Source organism: Dermacentor variabilis, chromosome 4 (assembly GCF_050947875.1).
Source record: "Dermacentor variabilis isolate Ectoservices chromosome 4, ASM5094787v1, whole genome shotgun sequence".
NCBI lineage: Eukaryota > Metazoa > Arthropoda > Arachnida > Ixodida > Ixodidae > Dermacentor > Dermacentor variabilis.
In genome coordinates this window covers 185,774,041-185,790,415 of record NC_134571.1, presented here as the reverse complement: position 1 = coordinate 185,790,415, position 16,375 = coordinate 185,774,041, and the positions used below count along the sequence as shown (strand labels likewise).

The 16,375-nt window shown below is 44.9% G+C and overlaps 1 protein-coding gene across 1 annotated transcript in view; it reads left to right on the top strand.

Moving 5' to 3' along the window:
* The window catches only part of Tmem18 (transmembrane protein 18), a 31,336-nt gene extending 24,924 nt beyond the window's left edge, over window positions 1–6,412 (top strand). The window contains exon 4 of the mRNA XM_075690716.1: window positions 2,328–6,412. Coding sequence (XP_075546831.1) covers window positions 2,328–2,450 — 123 coding nt within the window. The 3' untranslated portion in view covers window positions 2,451–6,412. The remainder of the gene's footprint in view (window positions 1–2,327) is intronic.
* Window positions 6,413–16,375: the final 9,963 nt, after the last annotated feature.

Here is a 16,375-nt window from a genome sequence, read left to right as displayed (position 1 = left end):
TCCACAGCAGCTTATGAAAGGTCCTCTCTTCTTATCCTGTTCAGTCTCTTCCTCTCCCCCCCCCCCTTCACACTGAACCTTACTGCTGACCACCACTTGGGTGTCACCAGATGTAGCTAGACAGCAGCAGTGCAGTGCCGTAAAAACATATAAATGTATGCATATCTGTCAAGCAGGAAATAAAGAGGAGTCTTGTTTACAGCTCTCGTAACTGAGCCATATAAATAGGTATTGCAATTCTGAAACTGCGCATGATAGACCAATTAAAGCAGGCAAGATTCATAATGTTTAATGAGCATTTGCGTGAAACTGCTTGTTTGATTATGAAGCGTTTTTCAAAGGTGTTGTCTGCAAAATATTGGTATTCTCTGAACTTGCAGCTGCCACTTTTGTGTACTTCAGATTTTCTTTCCAGAGGTACGATATCTATTTTGTTGTGAGGGTCACAATGCTGAACTTCAGTATTTCCTTTAACTCTTTCTATACCATAGGGAAAATAGGTGTCTTTTAGGTTACGCCACACTTTTTTTCTGAAGGAACTACTGCATTCAATATATTATGTAATACATAAACAAAAGCCAGAATGAATGTAGTTTTCACACATCAAAGTTTTATTAACGAGATGTATGCCGTAAAAAAAGATATAAACTGCCAAAATCAAGATTGTGGGATAAAATTGAACAAAGTTTGTAAAGACACGCCTGTATCTACCGAGAAAAAGTCACAAAAATTATGAGGTATACAAGCATTGCCGTCTAATTGGCACTACCTCTAAAAAAATCAAAATTTTTCATTGAACAGTTATTCCTCTACAAAAAATTTAAGTGCATGCACTAGTATGGCCTGTCGGGCTGTGGCCTTCGATGTTCCGGCCTGGCTTGCGTCTTCGTCAGTCTCAGGTTCGAAGTCCGATGAAAAGTCGGTATCCTCAGATTCGCTGCTTCTCGGTCCATGAATAAAATCAGCCGCTGACGTAGCGGAATCAAGAAATCTGCAATCTTTCGAAGCATGCACAGTGCTTCCGGAGGCGGCCATTTTTGCTTGCTGCTGTGACGATCGCCAAACTTCGCAGTGCGTTTAAAAGTTAACACCTCATGGGGAGAAAACGAACTGCTTAGGAAACAAAAGAATAGTTGTCCTCCTTCAGGTCCGACAGTGTAGTGTGTCCATGAGGGGCATGGAAAATCTCGAAACCGACCTTTCAAACCATAGTTAGCGGGCTAACAATGCTGAATGGGTGCGGTACGAAAAGAGTTACACACCCATTATGGTTTTCATGCAATGACCCTTGGAGCCAAATTCCCTTTGCGGAGTGATGCGATATATAGTGCTGGAGAAGCCAGTATGACAATCTTTGTTCCTGTTAACCCCCCCCCCCCCAACGTTTGTTTTTCTTTGAATGGAAGTACAGATCCACGACAGTGAACTAAAATGTAGTTATTATGAGCATGCTAACTTAATTCAGTGAGCACTTCTTGTGTTTTTTGTTTCATAGTGTGCTCCTGTTAAAATACATCCAAGATATCAGCCCTTTAAATCATGCTAGAAATGGAGGCCAAATCCATGTTTGGCCTGTTTTCTGTGCTTCTGTGTTAAATTGCGATTTAGACGTGTGTGTTTGCGTCCTTTAAAGAAGCCCTGAAACGCTCTTTGAACATAGTAAGAGAATGTTGCCAATCTGTCATAAAAGCTGCTGGGAACATGCGAGCCAAATTTGCTGTAGGGAATTTACAATCTCATGTCAGAAACGGAAAAAATTGCTTGCTCTCGCTTCTACAATTTCGTCATGCAGCATTATAATCACGAGCAGCTAAACCCCCCACCAGAGCATTCTTAATGATGCATAGTTGCTAATCTTTAGTAAATACATGGAACATATATACTATATGTGTGCAGTCTCAAAAAGGCATAAAAATCATTTTATCTTTGCACTGCTAGTCTACACACTGCAAAAATTGTGCATAGCTGCGTCTGCTGCGCTTGGCCTCCGAGATAGAAGATGCGTCCTGTGCATCGTGGTCCACCGCAGCCACCATGGGGTACCATGACAAGCCCTGTTAGTGTCGAGACACTCAACTTTTGGGCGGGGCTTTGCCCTCTTGGTTTTTTGCGCTGTGTAGCCTCCAGCGTGCTGGGGGAGACTAAAAAAGATAGAAAGGTGGGTGTCACCGCATTAACTCCACTCGTAGTTGAGGGGATTGAAAAACATTTTGCGCACGAGCTTCTTGAGACGACGTCTGTTAATAGCCTATGCGCAGCCTGCATGTGGATGCGTTTGTATATTTTGCATTTGAGCATTCATCAATTTGCGAAATTTAACCATGCAGGGTCAGTGGATGTGGACGTCTGGGAACCTCATGATCCGAATCAAGCAAGCCCAGCTCCGAGAAGAGATCCGCCGGCAGCGGTCGGCCAACTCGAGCCATTCCAAGGGGAGCAAGGGCGACTGAGTCCAGTCTGTGCTGCCAGCCTGGTGCTACCCTGTGGCGCTTGGAAAAGCAGGGTGGTTGCCCCTGCTGTTGCATCACCACCGCACTCTTCTTGACCCCAGTCTCAACCTGTCGCATGGAACTTTTGTGTGTGACTGGAACGTGTTGCCTCGAACAAGCACACATGTAGTGCGGCAAAAGCGAAGAAGGTGTGACGGACGTTGAAATGGTGCTTACCATTGCCGATCATGAAAAGTCGAGTCATTGGTGTCTTCTGCCATGTGGCATTCAGTGTAATGTTGGGAACATTTTTTGTTGGTTGTGTTTGTCATCGTGGGATTTAATTTCTCCTGCTTTTTTACTTTTCCGCAATGTTTTGATGTGACGCACCTTGCCACGAAAAAAAATGCAGTTTCTTTTATCTTTCATCTTACATGCTGTGGACATGCCGAGCATTGCAGTGACGGAAAAAAAAAAGAGTAGCGCTCTCTGGCTATTGGAATTCTTGCGATCTGCCCAGCAGAGCTGATTTTAGCCACAAATCTTAGTGACAGGCTGATACAATGGGCAGCCTTTTGCTTGCATTCAACACTTTGTTATATTGGTATTAATGTAATGAAAGAGATACATTTTTTCCCCTTCCCGTTGGTTTGCAGCCAAGTTTGAGAAAGTCTTGTCATTCCGTGGCTTTTGCCTATTGAACACTTCAACCACTTTCAGACCGTGTTGTGAGCATAGGACTGCATAACCTTGGCTAAGCTGAGGCCTTCAGTGTTGGCTCGTGGACGGCTAATAAAATTTAATGTTGTCGGGAACCTTTTTGGTTGTAAAATAATATTGAAAGGTTTGCCAGCCCATAAATACATTAAAGGTACCTGAACCATACTTTGGGTTTGGTGAATATATACATTCCGTGGGTGGAGCATGGAGACACCTCTGCCAAGCTTTTGTGCTTGTATGTGTAGCTCATAAGTGGAATTTATGCACTGAGGTATTTACCCTCAAATTAAAAAAAAAGAAAGTTGAATTTAGCTTCCTCGGAACGCTTCTTCTCATCTTCTTTGGAACCACTGGCTGGCTGTGAATCGATGTTACCTGGCAGCAGGCCATAGTTGCCAGCCACTGGGTGATTGCTTAGTCGATGCAGGTATGGAATTTGCACAACTATACTGAAAGTTGCGGTCCCCACTTAGTTATATCACACTTGAAATCTGTTCAATCAAATGGAACTGGTCGCAGTAAGCGAAAACATTTGTTTCAAATTAGGTTGAGGATGGCGCACTTCTGGGTCAAGACTGCGCTTAAACAAATCAGGAGCGGCACTCATTATTGTTTGTATGCTGACATAGGACCTGATTAGTTTCAAGTACCAATTTGTTGTGCTCAAGCGCACATAGTCTTGTCGACCCTTCCGTGTTCGTAGCAGTGTGAACTGCAGTTGCCACAAGCTTTGTTGGGCTTGAAATGCACCCGTTGACCCTGGCTGCCAGCTGTGACCCCTTTGTTCTTGGAGTTGGTGGAAGCCATGCCTCAACATAGCAGGAGTTTTTGGGTCCTGCAGGAACCCTTTGAATTGTTTCAGTGGAGGCTACCTACAAACAACTGGAGGTATAGAACTGGCGATTGACATGCTTCAGATTGAAATAAGTTTAACTTAAGTGGAATGGCTACTGGCCTCACCCCCACTGAGGTAGACGGTTGAGTTGAGGAGGAAAAGGGCACATCGATATTGCCATTTCAACTTCTGCACTTGGATCCTTTTGTTAAATTCTTTCTGAAGTATATTCCTCAAAGGGCACCGTGCTCATTCCAGGGTGTTTAGCACACTTCATGAAAGTGTTTGGGACAACAATGCCTTGATCTCCGAGTTGGTTCATCTTGCTGGCAGTGTTCTAACAGTGCAAAAGTTGAGGACGAAAAGGAGCACATACAACAGACAGACACCAACTTCAAGCTAGTGTTTGTTTCAAAAATACCAGCTATCTTAAACACGCTGTCCGGTGCGTCTGCCATTTTGCCATTTGCTCTGTGAAAATGCTGTCAGCAAGGTGTTTGGGGCCCACCATGAACGAGAAAGAGGTGTCGCATCATTTTGAAAAATGCCTTACTCAAAATGAAAATGCAGTTTGAAATGCCTCTGTTGTGGACAGAATGCACAAACAGCTGTGCATTCTCTTCCACTGAATCTTACTTTTTCCAATTGATTGGCCCTTGTACTGTGCTTTGATTTTTGTTGTGACCTGTTAAAAGAAAGAAAGATTGGAAAGCCTCCATTCCTTTCTCATGCTCAAATCTTGTGCAGAGAGGCACCTTTCTCTGAAATCTGTAAATGCTGAAGCTGTGCACGTTTCTGCCATGTGGTGGGCCGCCTTAATATTCCAGGTGGCAGCAGCATGCTCGGCTTAATCCTGCTTAATCTCCTGCTTAATCTTAATGTGCCCAGCATATGATATGCGAGAGCATCGGTCCCGGATGCTCATTGCTTTGTGTTTTCAGTTGTGCTTCAGCCTTGTGTGTACGTGCATTGTCAGCAGTGTGATGCACAATATGGGTGGTGTGGGATGAACTCTGGAGTGCTCACTTCAGAGCAGTCCACAATGGCAAAGTGTGTGGCAGAGAACTGTGATATCCGACATGCAGCCTGTGAGCGAGGGTGTTCTCAGAGACTGCATGGGTGTGCGTGGGTGGTGCTCATTCCTTTACTTGCCAGGGACCCGTCTTGCTGTCTATTTCTGGGCTAAATTTATTTGTGTCCTGTCGAGCAGGCATCCCGTGTGCTTCATGTTCCCCATCTTGCTGTGAGAGAGCTTAGCTGGCAATCAACTTGCCGAGCTTAGGCCACCAACTAATGTGGCTTCGTTCACTTGTGACCTGGTGTTGCACACTGTTGCTGTTAGTTTATTTGAAGTCAGTTAGCCATCATTGAAAATTTACTAGAACGCATGAAAAATTGTAAGTTTGTTAATTATTCACTATTGAAAAGTTTAACAGGAAAAAGGATCAGACATGGTAAGCAAGCACTTTTAAGGCTTCAAACACGAATAGATGTAGCTATGCTGAACATACAGGAAAGGCAGGTATACTTGGGCACTCATTTGCGTTGGTAGCAAAAACTTATTGCATACTTTCGACAAGCACTGTTTTGTGGTTTAGGATGTGCCAGGTTTGTGTGAAGAAATTTTCTTTGCAATACATCACTGTTGCCATTTAATGTTCTGGTAATCAAGATTCAAAATCTGCTGAAATCTGTTAAATATTCTCAAGTCTGCAAAAAAAAAAAAAGAACAAAGTTGAGTGTGCGAGTGTTAACAAAAATCTGCTATTCACTAAAAGCTTATCTTTGCCACTGAACTGACCATAACAATCTAGATTTATTGGAAAGAGTCTTCTCAGTAGCGCTTCAAATTGAAAGACAGGTGATTGACATGTGTATCTTGTCTCATGTAGGATCATTCCAGCTAGTCTTGGAACAGTGCTGAAGCGTTAGATGTGTAGCCCCGTCTAGTGCATGTTTTTTGCATTAGGAGCATACATGGTAGGTGTGCCTCTCTAGCACAGCTACATTCATGCTCACAATCTCTGGTACAGTCAGCGCAGCATTGCCCCATCCAACTTGTTCGGTTAGCGTAACTTGCACAAACACCATCAACTGTGGAGACCTGTAGCATTTTTGCCTCAAGAACCCCCATTTCAACCGCCTGTTATTAGTGCAAGGTGTACTTTCCTCTAATGGACTGCCTATGTCGTGTGCTCAGGGCTTAAGTAAGTGACACAGTTTGTCTAGGTAAATTAATGCCCTCTTCTTCCGTATTGTCCTTGCTGTCTAGCCCTCTTGCTATGATCTTTAGACAGTCTTGTAGCTGTGATATGCATACGTCTCTAGAGCAGCGTGCACATGCTTCCTCTCTTGCGAAGCACTGAGGCAGCACTTTTTTTTTGTAGAGTGGAGGCCTTGCCCCAAATATACATATATTTTTTGTGGTGTTGTTTGTGTGTGTCATTTCATTTGGTAGATAATAGCCTGTCCATACCACACTGGTCAGGAGCAGGCATGGTTACCACAGCTGGATAGTTTCCGATTGCCTTATTCCAGTGGCTAATTGCTCATTATCTTTATTGCAATTGACCATAGTCAATTCGGCATGCTTGCCCATGCTTGCACGCGAAACTCTGTGCACCTTTGCATCCTACAAGACAAGAACTGCGCCGGCTTGCAAAACACAATTCACTCGTGGTGATTGCGCAGGCAAGGCATCCACCATCGTAGCAAACCTATAGTTGCCGGTTCTAGAGAATGCTGCTAAATTTATCTCCATTTGCTGCTGCTGAACTTGGGAAGCCTGTCAGTTGATCCAGTTTTGTATATTTGAAGTTGCCAAATCTAACGAGTAGTTGAGATACATGAGACACATAATGCAATGCAGCTTTTAATCCTATTTTTGGCACCCAAAATAAGATACGCTAGAACACCACTGCTGCGAGCAATATTGGCCACCCATATTCATTCTGCAGCTTGTCCATGGCACTCTGCTCATTAGCACACTTTGTCTGAGGTGTGTGTGTGCGTGTATATATATATATATATATATATATATATATATATATATATGCACACACGATGGGAGCGAAATGCAGAAATGCCCACGTATGGTGCATTGGGTGCACGGTAGAGGACCCCAGCTGGTCAGAATTGATACGGTGACCCCACTACAGTGTGCATCATAATCGTATTGTCGTTTGGCACATAAAACCCAAGAAAAAATACATGCATGTGTGCATATATATATATATATATATATATATATATATATATATATATATATATATATATATATATATATATATACATATACACACACACACCGGTAAAATCTTGATATAACGAAGTCATTAAAATCGGCACTTCCTTATAACAAAATTTCGATGTATTGAAGTTCCACCTTTCTGTAAGTACAGTTGCTAAGTGATTTTTCTTGCATGGAAGGGGTCATAATACTTTCCACATTCTTGGGCAATTGCATTTCATTTGGAAAAGAAATTAATTGTTGAATTTGAGAATCGGCGACCAAACATACAATTTCATGCCGTGTGGATAATTTGTTCACATCGGCGGTACAAAGCCAATCACCGCGGCTGTTGCTGTCATTTGCAGTAGGACAACGCTATCAGCAGACCACTCTGCACACAGTGCGACCAATGCAGCATCGAGACACTGCAAAGAAACCTTCGCCTTAAAATTGCGTGAAAGCAAGGTGACGGGCGAGAACTTCCCGTTCACGGCCGCCATGTTTGTTGTAAATTTGCGATGTTGCACGTGTGTGTAATAATGTCTGAGAAGTCGAGCGAGATACATTAGGGCGTCCGAAATTTCGGGAGAGGAGAAGCATTATAGCGATAGCAAATATTTGATGTACTACACGAAGGTTCATAGTGTTATCGGTCATGCGAGTTGCAGAAAAAGATTCTTCTCAATTAGATTAAAAGCACGGTGGTATGCATGAATACAAGCATGAAAAGAGCTCACTTAATGACCGCGAACACTCGCTGCCACAATGCTGGCGTGACAAAGAGCTCGGGGAGTGAGCGCTTCGTCTGCCTCTCGCTTCAATGTGTGCGTGTTCAAAACTAGAGATCGATTCCGCGACTTCTAGCAGTAAACGCACGAGTAGACAGCGCACGTGAAGCCACCAGCCGTCTCGGCTCTCCTTACGTTTGCAACCACCGCAGATTAATTCCAAGATAGGGCACGTGGGTCACGTGTGCGCTCACCCACGTTGACAGCCATACGCAGCCGCAGCCAGGCTAGAGAACATGCTCACCTGTCCCCCTTCCCCATAGGCACGCGCGCTTGATCACGTTACCACACGCTCGCTTTTCCTTTGCCTGCACGGGAAGGTGGCACGCATCAAGCCACCATCCTTCTCGACACCCTCGCACATAAGCGCCATGCATTCACAGCATCTGGTGCACGGGTGCAATAGGAGTTTATATAAACAGCAAGAGGGCATTTAGTAGTACTGCATCATCATCATCGGTCAATTTTTATGTCTACTGCAGGTCAAAGGCCTCTCCCAGCTATCTCCAATTCCAACTTGTGCATGCAAATTTCCTAATTTCATCATCCCACAGACCTAATTTTCTGCCATCCTCAACTGCACTTCCCTTTCCTTGGCACCCAGTCTGTAACTCTAATGGTCCATAAGTTCTCTGCCCTAAGCATTATGTGGCCTGCCCAACTCCACTCATTCCTCTTAATGTCGACTAGATTATCGGCTATCCCTGTTTGCTCTCTGATCCACATCGCTCTCTTCCCATCTGTTAACATTACACCTAGCATTTTTGTTCCATCATGCTTTGTACGCTCCTTAACTTGTTCTCTAGCTTCTTTGTTAACGTCAAGGTACTGTATACCACTAGTCAAGTTCATCACTGCTGTTGCCACACACAAGTATACGTGGCATAGAACATGTCAGTACGAGTGTGTGATACACTGCTCCAACACCGCACTATGCAGTTATGACCTACCAAATCGGGTGGCTTGCGAACCGCGAGATTTCAGAGGCCGTGACCAGCCGAGTTCACCACTACCTGTTAAGATACTGCTCCGCTTCGGCGACTGCTCTCTGTTGTGCGGCGTGCAATTTTAAGTGCATTCACAAGCAGCCGCATGTAATTAACCTTCTCACCATTTGCACCTGTGAAACACAGTGAAACAAAATACATTTTGTCAATACATAGCACCAGTACCAAAATAGTTCCCAACGTTCACATATTCGAAATCCCAGATAACTCAAAGGTTTTCTGCGGTCCCGTATTTTCCAGTGTAAATTTGACTGGATAATTCGAACCGGCGGCCTAGGCCAACCCGGTGAATTCGAAGATTTGGGGTGCTATGCGGCAATTCCCGATCTCCATTTCACTGCGAACCCGACGAAACGAGGTCTATTCACGTTCAATCAAAGCGTCATTCAAAACACATGGAATTATTCTCCACTTCCAGCCGTGTTTTTGCTACTTTCTTCTTAAATAAAGAGATATTCATCCATAAATATTTTCACAAACAACGGCTAAATTTGTTAATTTTCGCTTTTCCTTCCTGTTGGCTGTTGTTGCCTTGGCTCTTTCGCGTAGTAGATCACTTAATTTCTCAGCACCTTGTGGCTCTTGTTTGCAGTTGCCATTTGACCTTGTGCAGCATGTCACTCGTCAAATTTACTGTCAAGCAATAAGCTCAGAATTGGGGGTGGTGCTAAAAAAAAAAAAAAAATAAACTCTCAACTCGGTGTCCTTCTACTCTGTGAAGAAAGGATGACCAGCGAAGCTGTGTAGTGCGGGCCCCTTAATGGCCAACTGCACCTCCGCCGTGGGTCGGCCCGGCGTTGCATATCTTTGGGATCGGCTCACGTATGGGGAGTATATTCAGCAGTCTTACTTAACAAGAACTGTTGATAGGAACTGGGAGCTTTATAAGAATGTGTTGCCCAACTTGGACGCTAAATACATACTAACAGTCCTCCTGAAATCCAACTCTTAACAATCAATGGTTTAATAAACGGCTCAACACTCTCCTCACTAAAAAGAAAAGGCTTTCCAGAAAAGCCAAACTTACAAATAACTCAGAAACATGGGGAAAATACGAACTGCGCGCTAACCAATATATTCAGGAGCTGACGATAGCTAAACATAATTTCTTTAAGCATGACCTTCTGATCGACTGTTATACAATCACATCCCAATAAATTCTGGCACACACTTTCAGTGAAGACGCATACTAGGCAGATTGAACTAACAGATTCAGGTGGTAATCTTGTTAACTCTGCGAAATGGGCATCAGCTCTTAACGACTACTTCACCTCAGTTTTCTCCAACACTAACGACGTTCCCATTGAACCAACACCACCACTTTCAGTAAAATTAATGCCAGACATCAAGAGCAACACTGATGGCATATGTAGCTTCATTATCTCACTAAAGCTAACCATCTCAGCTGGGTGTGATGGCATAAACGCCGACATACTTGTTAACACCAGTAACATTTCTAGCCAAGTACTACACCTAATATTTACGCAATCCATAAAGACGGAGAACTTGCCCGACGACTGGAAAAAGGCTCATGTCATGCCAATCTTTAAGACTGGTGACTGCTCCCACGCTACGAATCATCGCCCAATTTCTCTGACCAGCATTCCTTCCAAACTACTAGAACATATAATCTCATCTAAACTAATGGCTCACCGGGAATCTATCAACTTCTGTTACCCGCACCAGCACGGCTTCAGAAAACTATTTTCATGTGAGACCCAACTCACCAAGTTCACCCATGACTATCTGCAATTCATGGACCTTCATTTGCAGATTGATGCAATTTTCTTGGATTACTCGAAAGCATTCGACCACGTTTCCCACAATCACCTACTTCAAAAACTCGTATCTTTCGGAATCCCAAATAGCTTGCTTACCCAGCTTGAACACTTCTTCAACACAGTAAACACAGAGGTACACCAGTTTACCTCTGCAAATAACCATAGTTCATCCCTTAGCAGCGCAACATCGGGTGTGCCACAAAGCGCTAGTTTATCGCCTCTACTTTTCCTCATCTAAATCAATGGCTTACCTGCTAACATTAAGAATAAATGATGTCTTTTCGCGGATGGCTGTGTCCTAAATTCCGCTATCAAAGGCTCAAAGGACATCACCGCACTACAACAGAATTTCGATTCCATCGCAGTATGGTGCGAAAAATGGTTCATGTCGTTTAAGCTTCCTAAATGAAAAGCTCTGTCATTCACCCGCAACCACAGCTTAACCAGTCACACCTACACAATAAATTCAGCTCCTATCAATCATGCCTCATCTTGCAAATACCTCGGCATTCACATGACATCGACATTATCATGGTCAAATCATGTTGACACCATCTGTTCTAATGCTTCGCGTACCCTTGGATATTTAAAACGTAACCTGAAAATCGCATCACCAGAAATAAAAAAGCTAGCATATCTAACATTCGTACGTCTGCAGTTAGAATATGCGGAATCTGGCACCCTTCCCAATGATAACTTACCTATGGCATAGAACGAGAAGAAAGGGGGTTAACCGAGGCTCCCGATTTTTATTAGTCATATCATAAGAAGCCAACACTGACTCCAAGGACAACATAGGGGAAATTACTTGTGATTAATAAATCAAATAAAGAAACTATGAATTAATGGAAATTGAAGTGGATGAAAAAACAACTTGCCACAGGTGGTAACCAAACCCACCTGCGGCAAGTTGTTGGAATGCGAAGGTTGTGGGTTCGGTTCCCACCTGCGGCAAGTTGTTTTTTCATCCACTTTAATTTCCATTAATTCATAGTTTCTTTAATTGATTTATTAATCACAAGTAATTTCCCCTATGTTGTCCTTGGTGTCAATGTCTGTTGGCTTCCTATGATATGACTATGGCATAGAAGCAATACAAAACCGCGCTGCTCGGTTTATAAGTTCCAATTACTCTCGTGAAACCAGCATAACTGCACTAAAACGTACACTTGAACTACCATCACTGGCTTCCCGCCGGATCATCTCTTGTCTCTGCTTGCTTCACACCTTTTATTACCATCCACACTCCAGGCATTCCCTGTTAAATGCACCCTTACATACATCCTCTCGCTTAGGACAGTCATCCCATAGCACACATTATTACCGGGTCATCTGTCATGAACACTTCATTCTTCCCTGACGCAATAACCCATTGGAACAGTCTCCCAGAAGATATCGTCTCATGCACTGACCATAAATCGTTCTGGGAAATGTTAAATAACCGCATTGCTTAATTACCGATCCTACCCACCCTTACTCCAAAATGATGTTCCCGTTTTTTTTTCACAATTGTTAGCTTGTTTTTTGTTCATTGTTGTTTCTTTATTGCTCTGTGCATTTGTTCTAACATGGTCACAAGGATTAAAGCCCTCTGGCCCTTATGTAATGCCTGCGGGCCTTTGAGGTGAAAATAAATGAAATGAAATTTAACGCCTGCTTCACTTCCACCACGGGTCGGCTCGTTATTACACTACCTTCAGGATTGACCCACGTCAGATTGGCCCACGACGGGGAACGCTTTAACACCTGCGTCACCTCCGCCAAGGGTCGGCCCGGCATTGCATTGTTTTCGGGATCTTTTTCTACATGTGGACACAATAATGGGGAGAGTTTGCTGCTAAAAAAAAAAGGCTGCTGTTTAGCTCAGCTAACCCTGGATATGCAAAGCGAAAGCTTGGCTTAGCCTGGTTAAGGCTTGGTTTCACTTGGTTAAGCTTTGATTTAGCTGTAATTATTATACTTAGGTATACAATCGTCGTTAAGCCAGGTATGACGGCTATGCCTAGGTCTGTGGCTCGACACGCATCGTTCGACGGTGCGACGCCTGTTGTGCCACAGGGAAAGCGCAAGTGCTACTTGCCACATGCAAACAGATGCCGCGAACATGCGCAGCGTCGAAGCACAATCGGGCAGGGCGCGGTCGCTACATTGATCTCGACGGTGCGACGCCTGTTGCCTTCCGGGCCCTCTCCAGTGAAGCAGCTCGCCGGTATGATATCCGCGCGGTTGTCAAACGCCGCTTGGCGACGACGGCTCAAAGCCTCCCGCTTCTGCGCAACGCTCAGAGAAGCCGACCCGGCCTCGCTCTCATCCATGGCCAAGCTCGCTCTGACTAGGCAAGCGCGTGTTCTGTAGCGCTCCTCTCAGCCATGGCTATCCGTGCAAACCGAGCGCACTCCGCGCGGCGAGTCACGTGGTCAGGCGGCAACCCAGCTGCGGAGAGAGAGAGTAAAACATCTTTATTAATAATACTTGAATGGCGAGAGCAGCGTGGGAGGAACCCTCAGTCCAGGGTCCTTAAGATGATTCCGGCGATGTTTCGAGCCCGTTGTATCACAGCTCGGAGTAGCTCGGAGAACCTCGGGAGGTCCGTAGCGGAGGGCATCGTCCAACAGCTCTTTGTTGCGTAGGGGGTAAAGGAGAGTTGGCAAGGGAGGAAAGAGGTTTGCAGTGCACTCAATCGTGACGTGGAAGATTATGGGCGAGCTGCCACAGCCAGGGCAACGATCTGCATAACAGTGTGGGTAGAATTTATTGAGAGAGACAAGATTTGGAAAAGTTGCGGTTTGTAACTGGCTTGATGCCACTGCTTCCTCCCGCGAGAAGGATGGCGGTGGTGCGGCATGGGTGCGACGAGTGCGTGTATAATGAGGGAGTATGTCTTTGTAACGGAACAAGGGATCCCCCCACTATGAAGTAGTCGCCTGGATCACCATGCCATTCCCGTGTAATTTGATCTATACGTTTCCTAAGTTTGCTGTTGAGGCGTTGTCGTTTCCATCGTCGTGTCAACCCTCTGCGGACGTTCCAAAGATGAAGTAAATTCGGGTCTATATCTGGTGTCTCGGTTGTGGTGCGCAGTGTGCCTCTAGATCTTGTGTGAGAGAGTTAAGCCAGCGTTCGTACCCTTGGCGCTCAGGTGGGTCCTGGCGACGTTCCCTGAATTTCGCCCAATCCGTTATACGCACATTTCGCTCGGGCCTGCGCGCACCCCGTAATGACAAGGTGGTCGCCACAATGTAGTGGTCACTACCAAGGTGCTCCTCCCCAGGTAGCACACAAAGTCTTGAAAACGTCGTATTAAGGTATTCAACGTCTGAAACGGATTTTTGACCAAAATCGACGCATCAAAGACGTTCCAAACAAGATAGCTTAAAAACGAGGGGTGAATACGTTTTGATAACGTTGGAAGCCAGGCAGCTTAAAAACGAGGGGTGAATACGGTTTGAAAACGACTCAAGGCGCCACCGTCACGCCACGGCGCGTCAGCCTCTTTAGCAGCTTCTACAATATTCAACAACCCATCAACGCGATCCAACCTTGCGCAAGGTGGCGATACCGTCGTCAAATCATGTGACCAAGGTGGCCACGTGATTCGTGATGCCAGGCAGCCGGGCGAGCCGGGCATAGTCGCGTCGTCATGGCGTCGTCGCGTCACCGCACTCGCATTGCGCTGTGATGTGTAATTTGCGGCTGTTCTGAATGTGCTGCCGCTGCCCTTTGCTATGTAAGTGTTGCAGTGTTTTGCTGTCAAGAAAACGATATTCTGTGATCAGTTTGGGCTGTGCGATATGTTTGTGTGGTTTTAATTTGGAAATCAGTAGTGTTTTCAATTGTTATGTGACCAAGGCGGCCACGTTATTTGTGAAGCCGGGCATAGTTGCGTTATCGCACTCGCATGGCACTATGGTCTGTTTGCGACTGTTCTGAATGTGCTGCCGCTGCCCTTTGTCATGTAAGTGTTGCAGTGCTTTGCTGTCAAGAAAACGACATTCTGTGATTAGTTTGGGTTGTGCGATCTGTTTGAGCCGGGCGTAATAGCGTTATCGCACTTGCATTGCGCTGTGGTATGATAGCGGCTGTTCTGAATGTGCTGCCGCTGCCCTTTGTCATGTAAGTGTTGCAGGGTTTTGCCGTCAAGAAAACGACGTTCTGTGATTAGTTTGGGTTGTGCGATCTGTTTGTGTAGTTTAATTTGGAAATCAGTAGTGTTTTCAATTGGAGGGCGCGGAGTGGAGGGCACTAATCAGCACTTCAAGTTCATTGTCATGTTATGCGAGGCACCTTTTCACTGACGCTGTAATTAAGGCGTTAAGGGCAGTATAAGGACGAATGTTAGAGGGACGAAATCGTGCCTGTGTGTCCCTAGCGTCGGGATCGGCCGCTATGCGTGATCCTAACAAGAAAGAATTTTGCAGAATGCGAAGAAAGGCGGCAAAATTTCTGTCTGTGCGCACCTTGCCGATCTCCGCAATTGAGCCGTCATCGTGGTGTTTTAGTCTCCCGTTTAGCAAGAGTGTTGCAGACAAGGGAACTGGTTCAAACAGGCTTTTTTTTTTAATTATTCAGTACTAGTGCGGTATCCCAAAAGGTGAGGTCAAGTGCTCGCCCTATTTTCTTCCCTCACGCTACAGCGCACTGACAGAATTTTTCGTGCACCATACCGTGCTTTTATCGTTTGCGCTTCAGGTTCTCGATTGTGTTTTCGCCTCCTTTACCTACGTGATGGGTATTTCATGGTCTTACCGGGTACCACATATGTCCATATATTGTGTCCAATATATGAAACGGCCAAATTAGATTTTATTTGACTCCTCAAATGGTAGTAATGTATTAGTCCCTTGTAGCTTTGTGCTTGTCATCAATTTTACTATTTGGCGAATGGATACAGCATGTACGCTGCATAACTCGCTTGTGGATACTGCATACGTGAGTCGAGTATGCCCTTGGTATAAAATAACTTGTATGCTTTAGGTAGTACGATTGTTTGCAGTTTGGGACATGTGTCGGAATGTACGCTGTGCGCCCTTCGCGCTTTACGGCGGCCTGCCGAGTTCGTGCGGGTGCCATGTGTGCGCATGGAGTTCGCGAAGCGCTCTGGCAGTTTATATATATATATATATATATATATATATATATATATATATATATATATATATATATATATATATACACACATGTGTTCTGTTCACGCGCTTCGCACAACAGGGCATGTCGCAGTTCTTTGTCCTTGTGCAACACATTTTCCTAGCGCTACGTCTGTGCATTATTTGATACCGGTTTCACACGGGGCTCTTTTAGCCGCTATCCGGTCCGTTACAAATCTAATTTCTCGGTCGTGATGGCTCCTCTGCGCAAGCTACGAGAGTGAGCCAGTCGCATCGATAATTTCGATCCGGATCGGGCTTGATCGCGATCGAGAGTGGTCGTGTGACACCGGTTTTACACATGGCTCCCACATAGGGAACACTTTAAGTTCAATGCTACTGAGTGAAGAGCAAGTGCATATATATGCCAGTGGTGGTATGTGGGCAAGTCTTTCTGGTGAAGCCAATACTTGTGCATTCAAAACATTTCAATTAC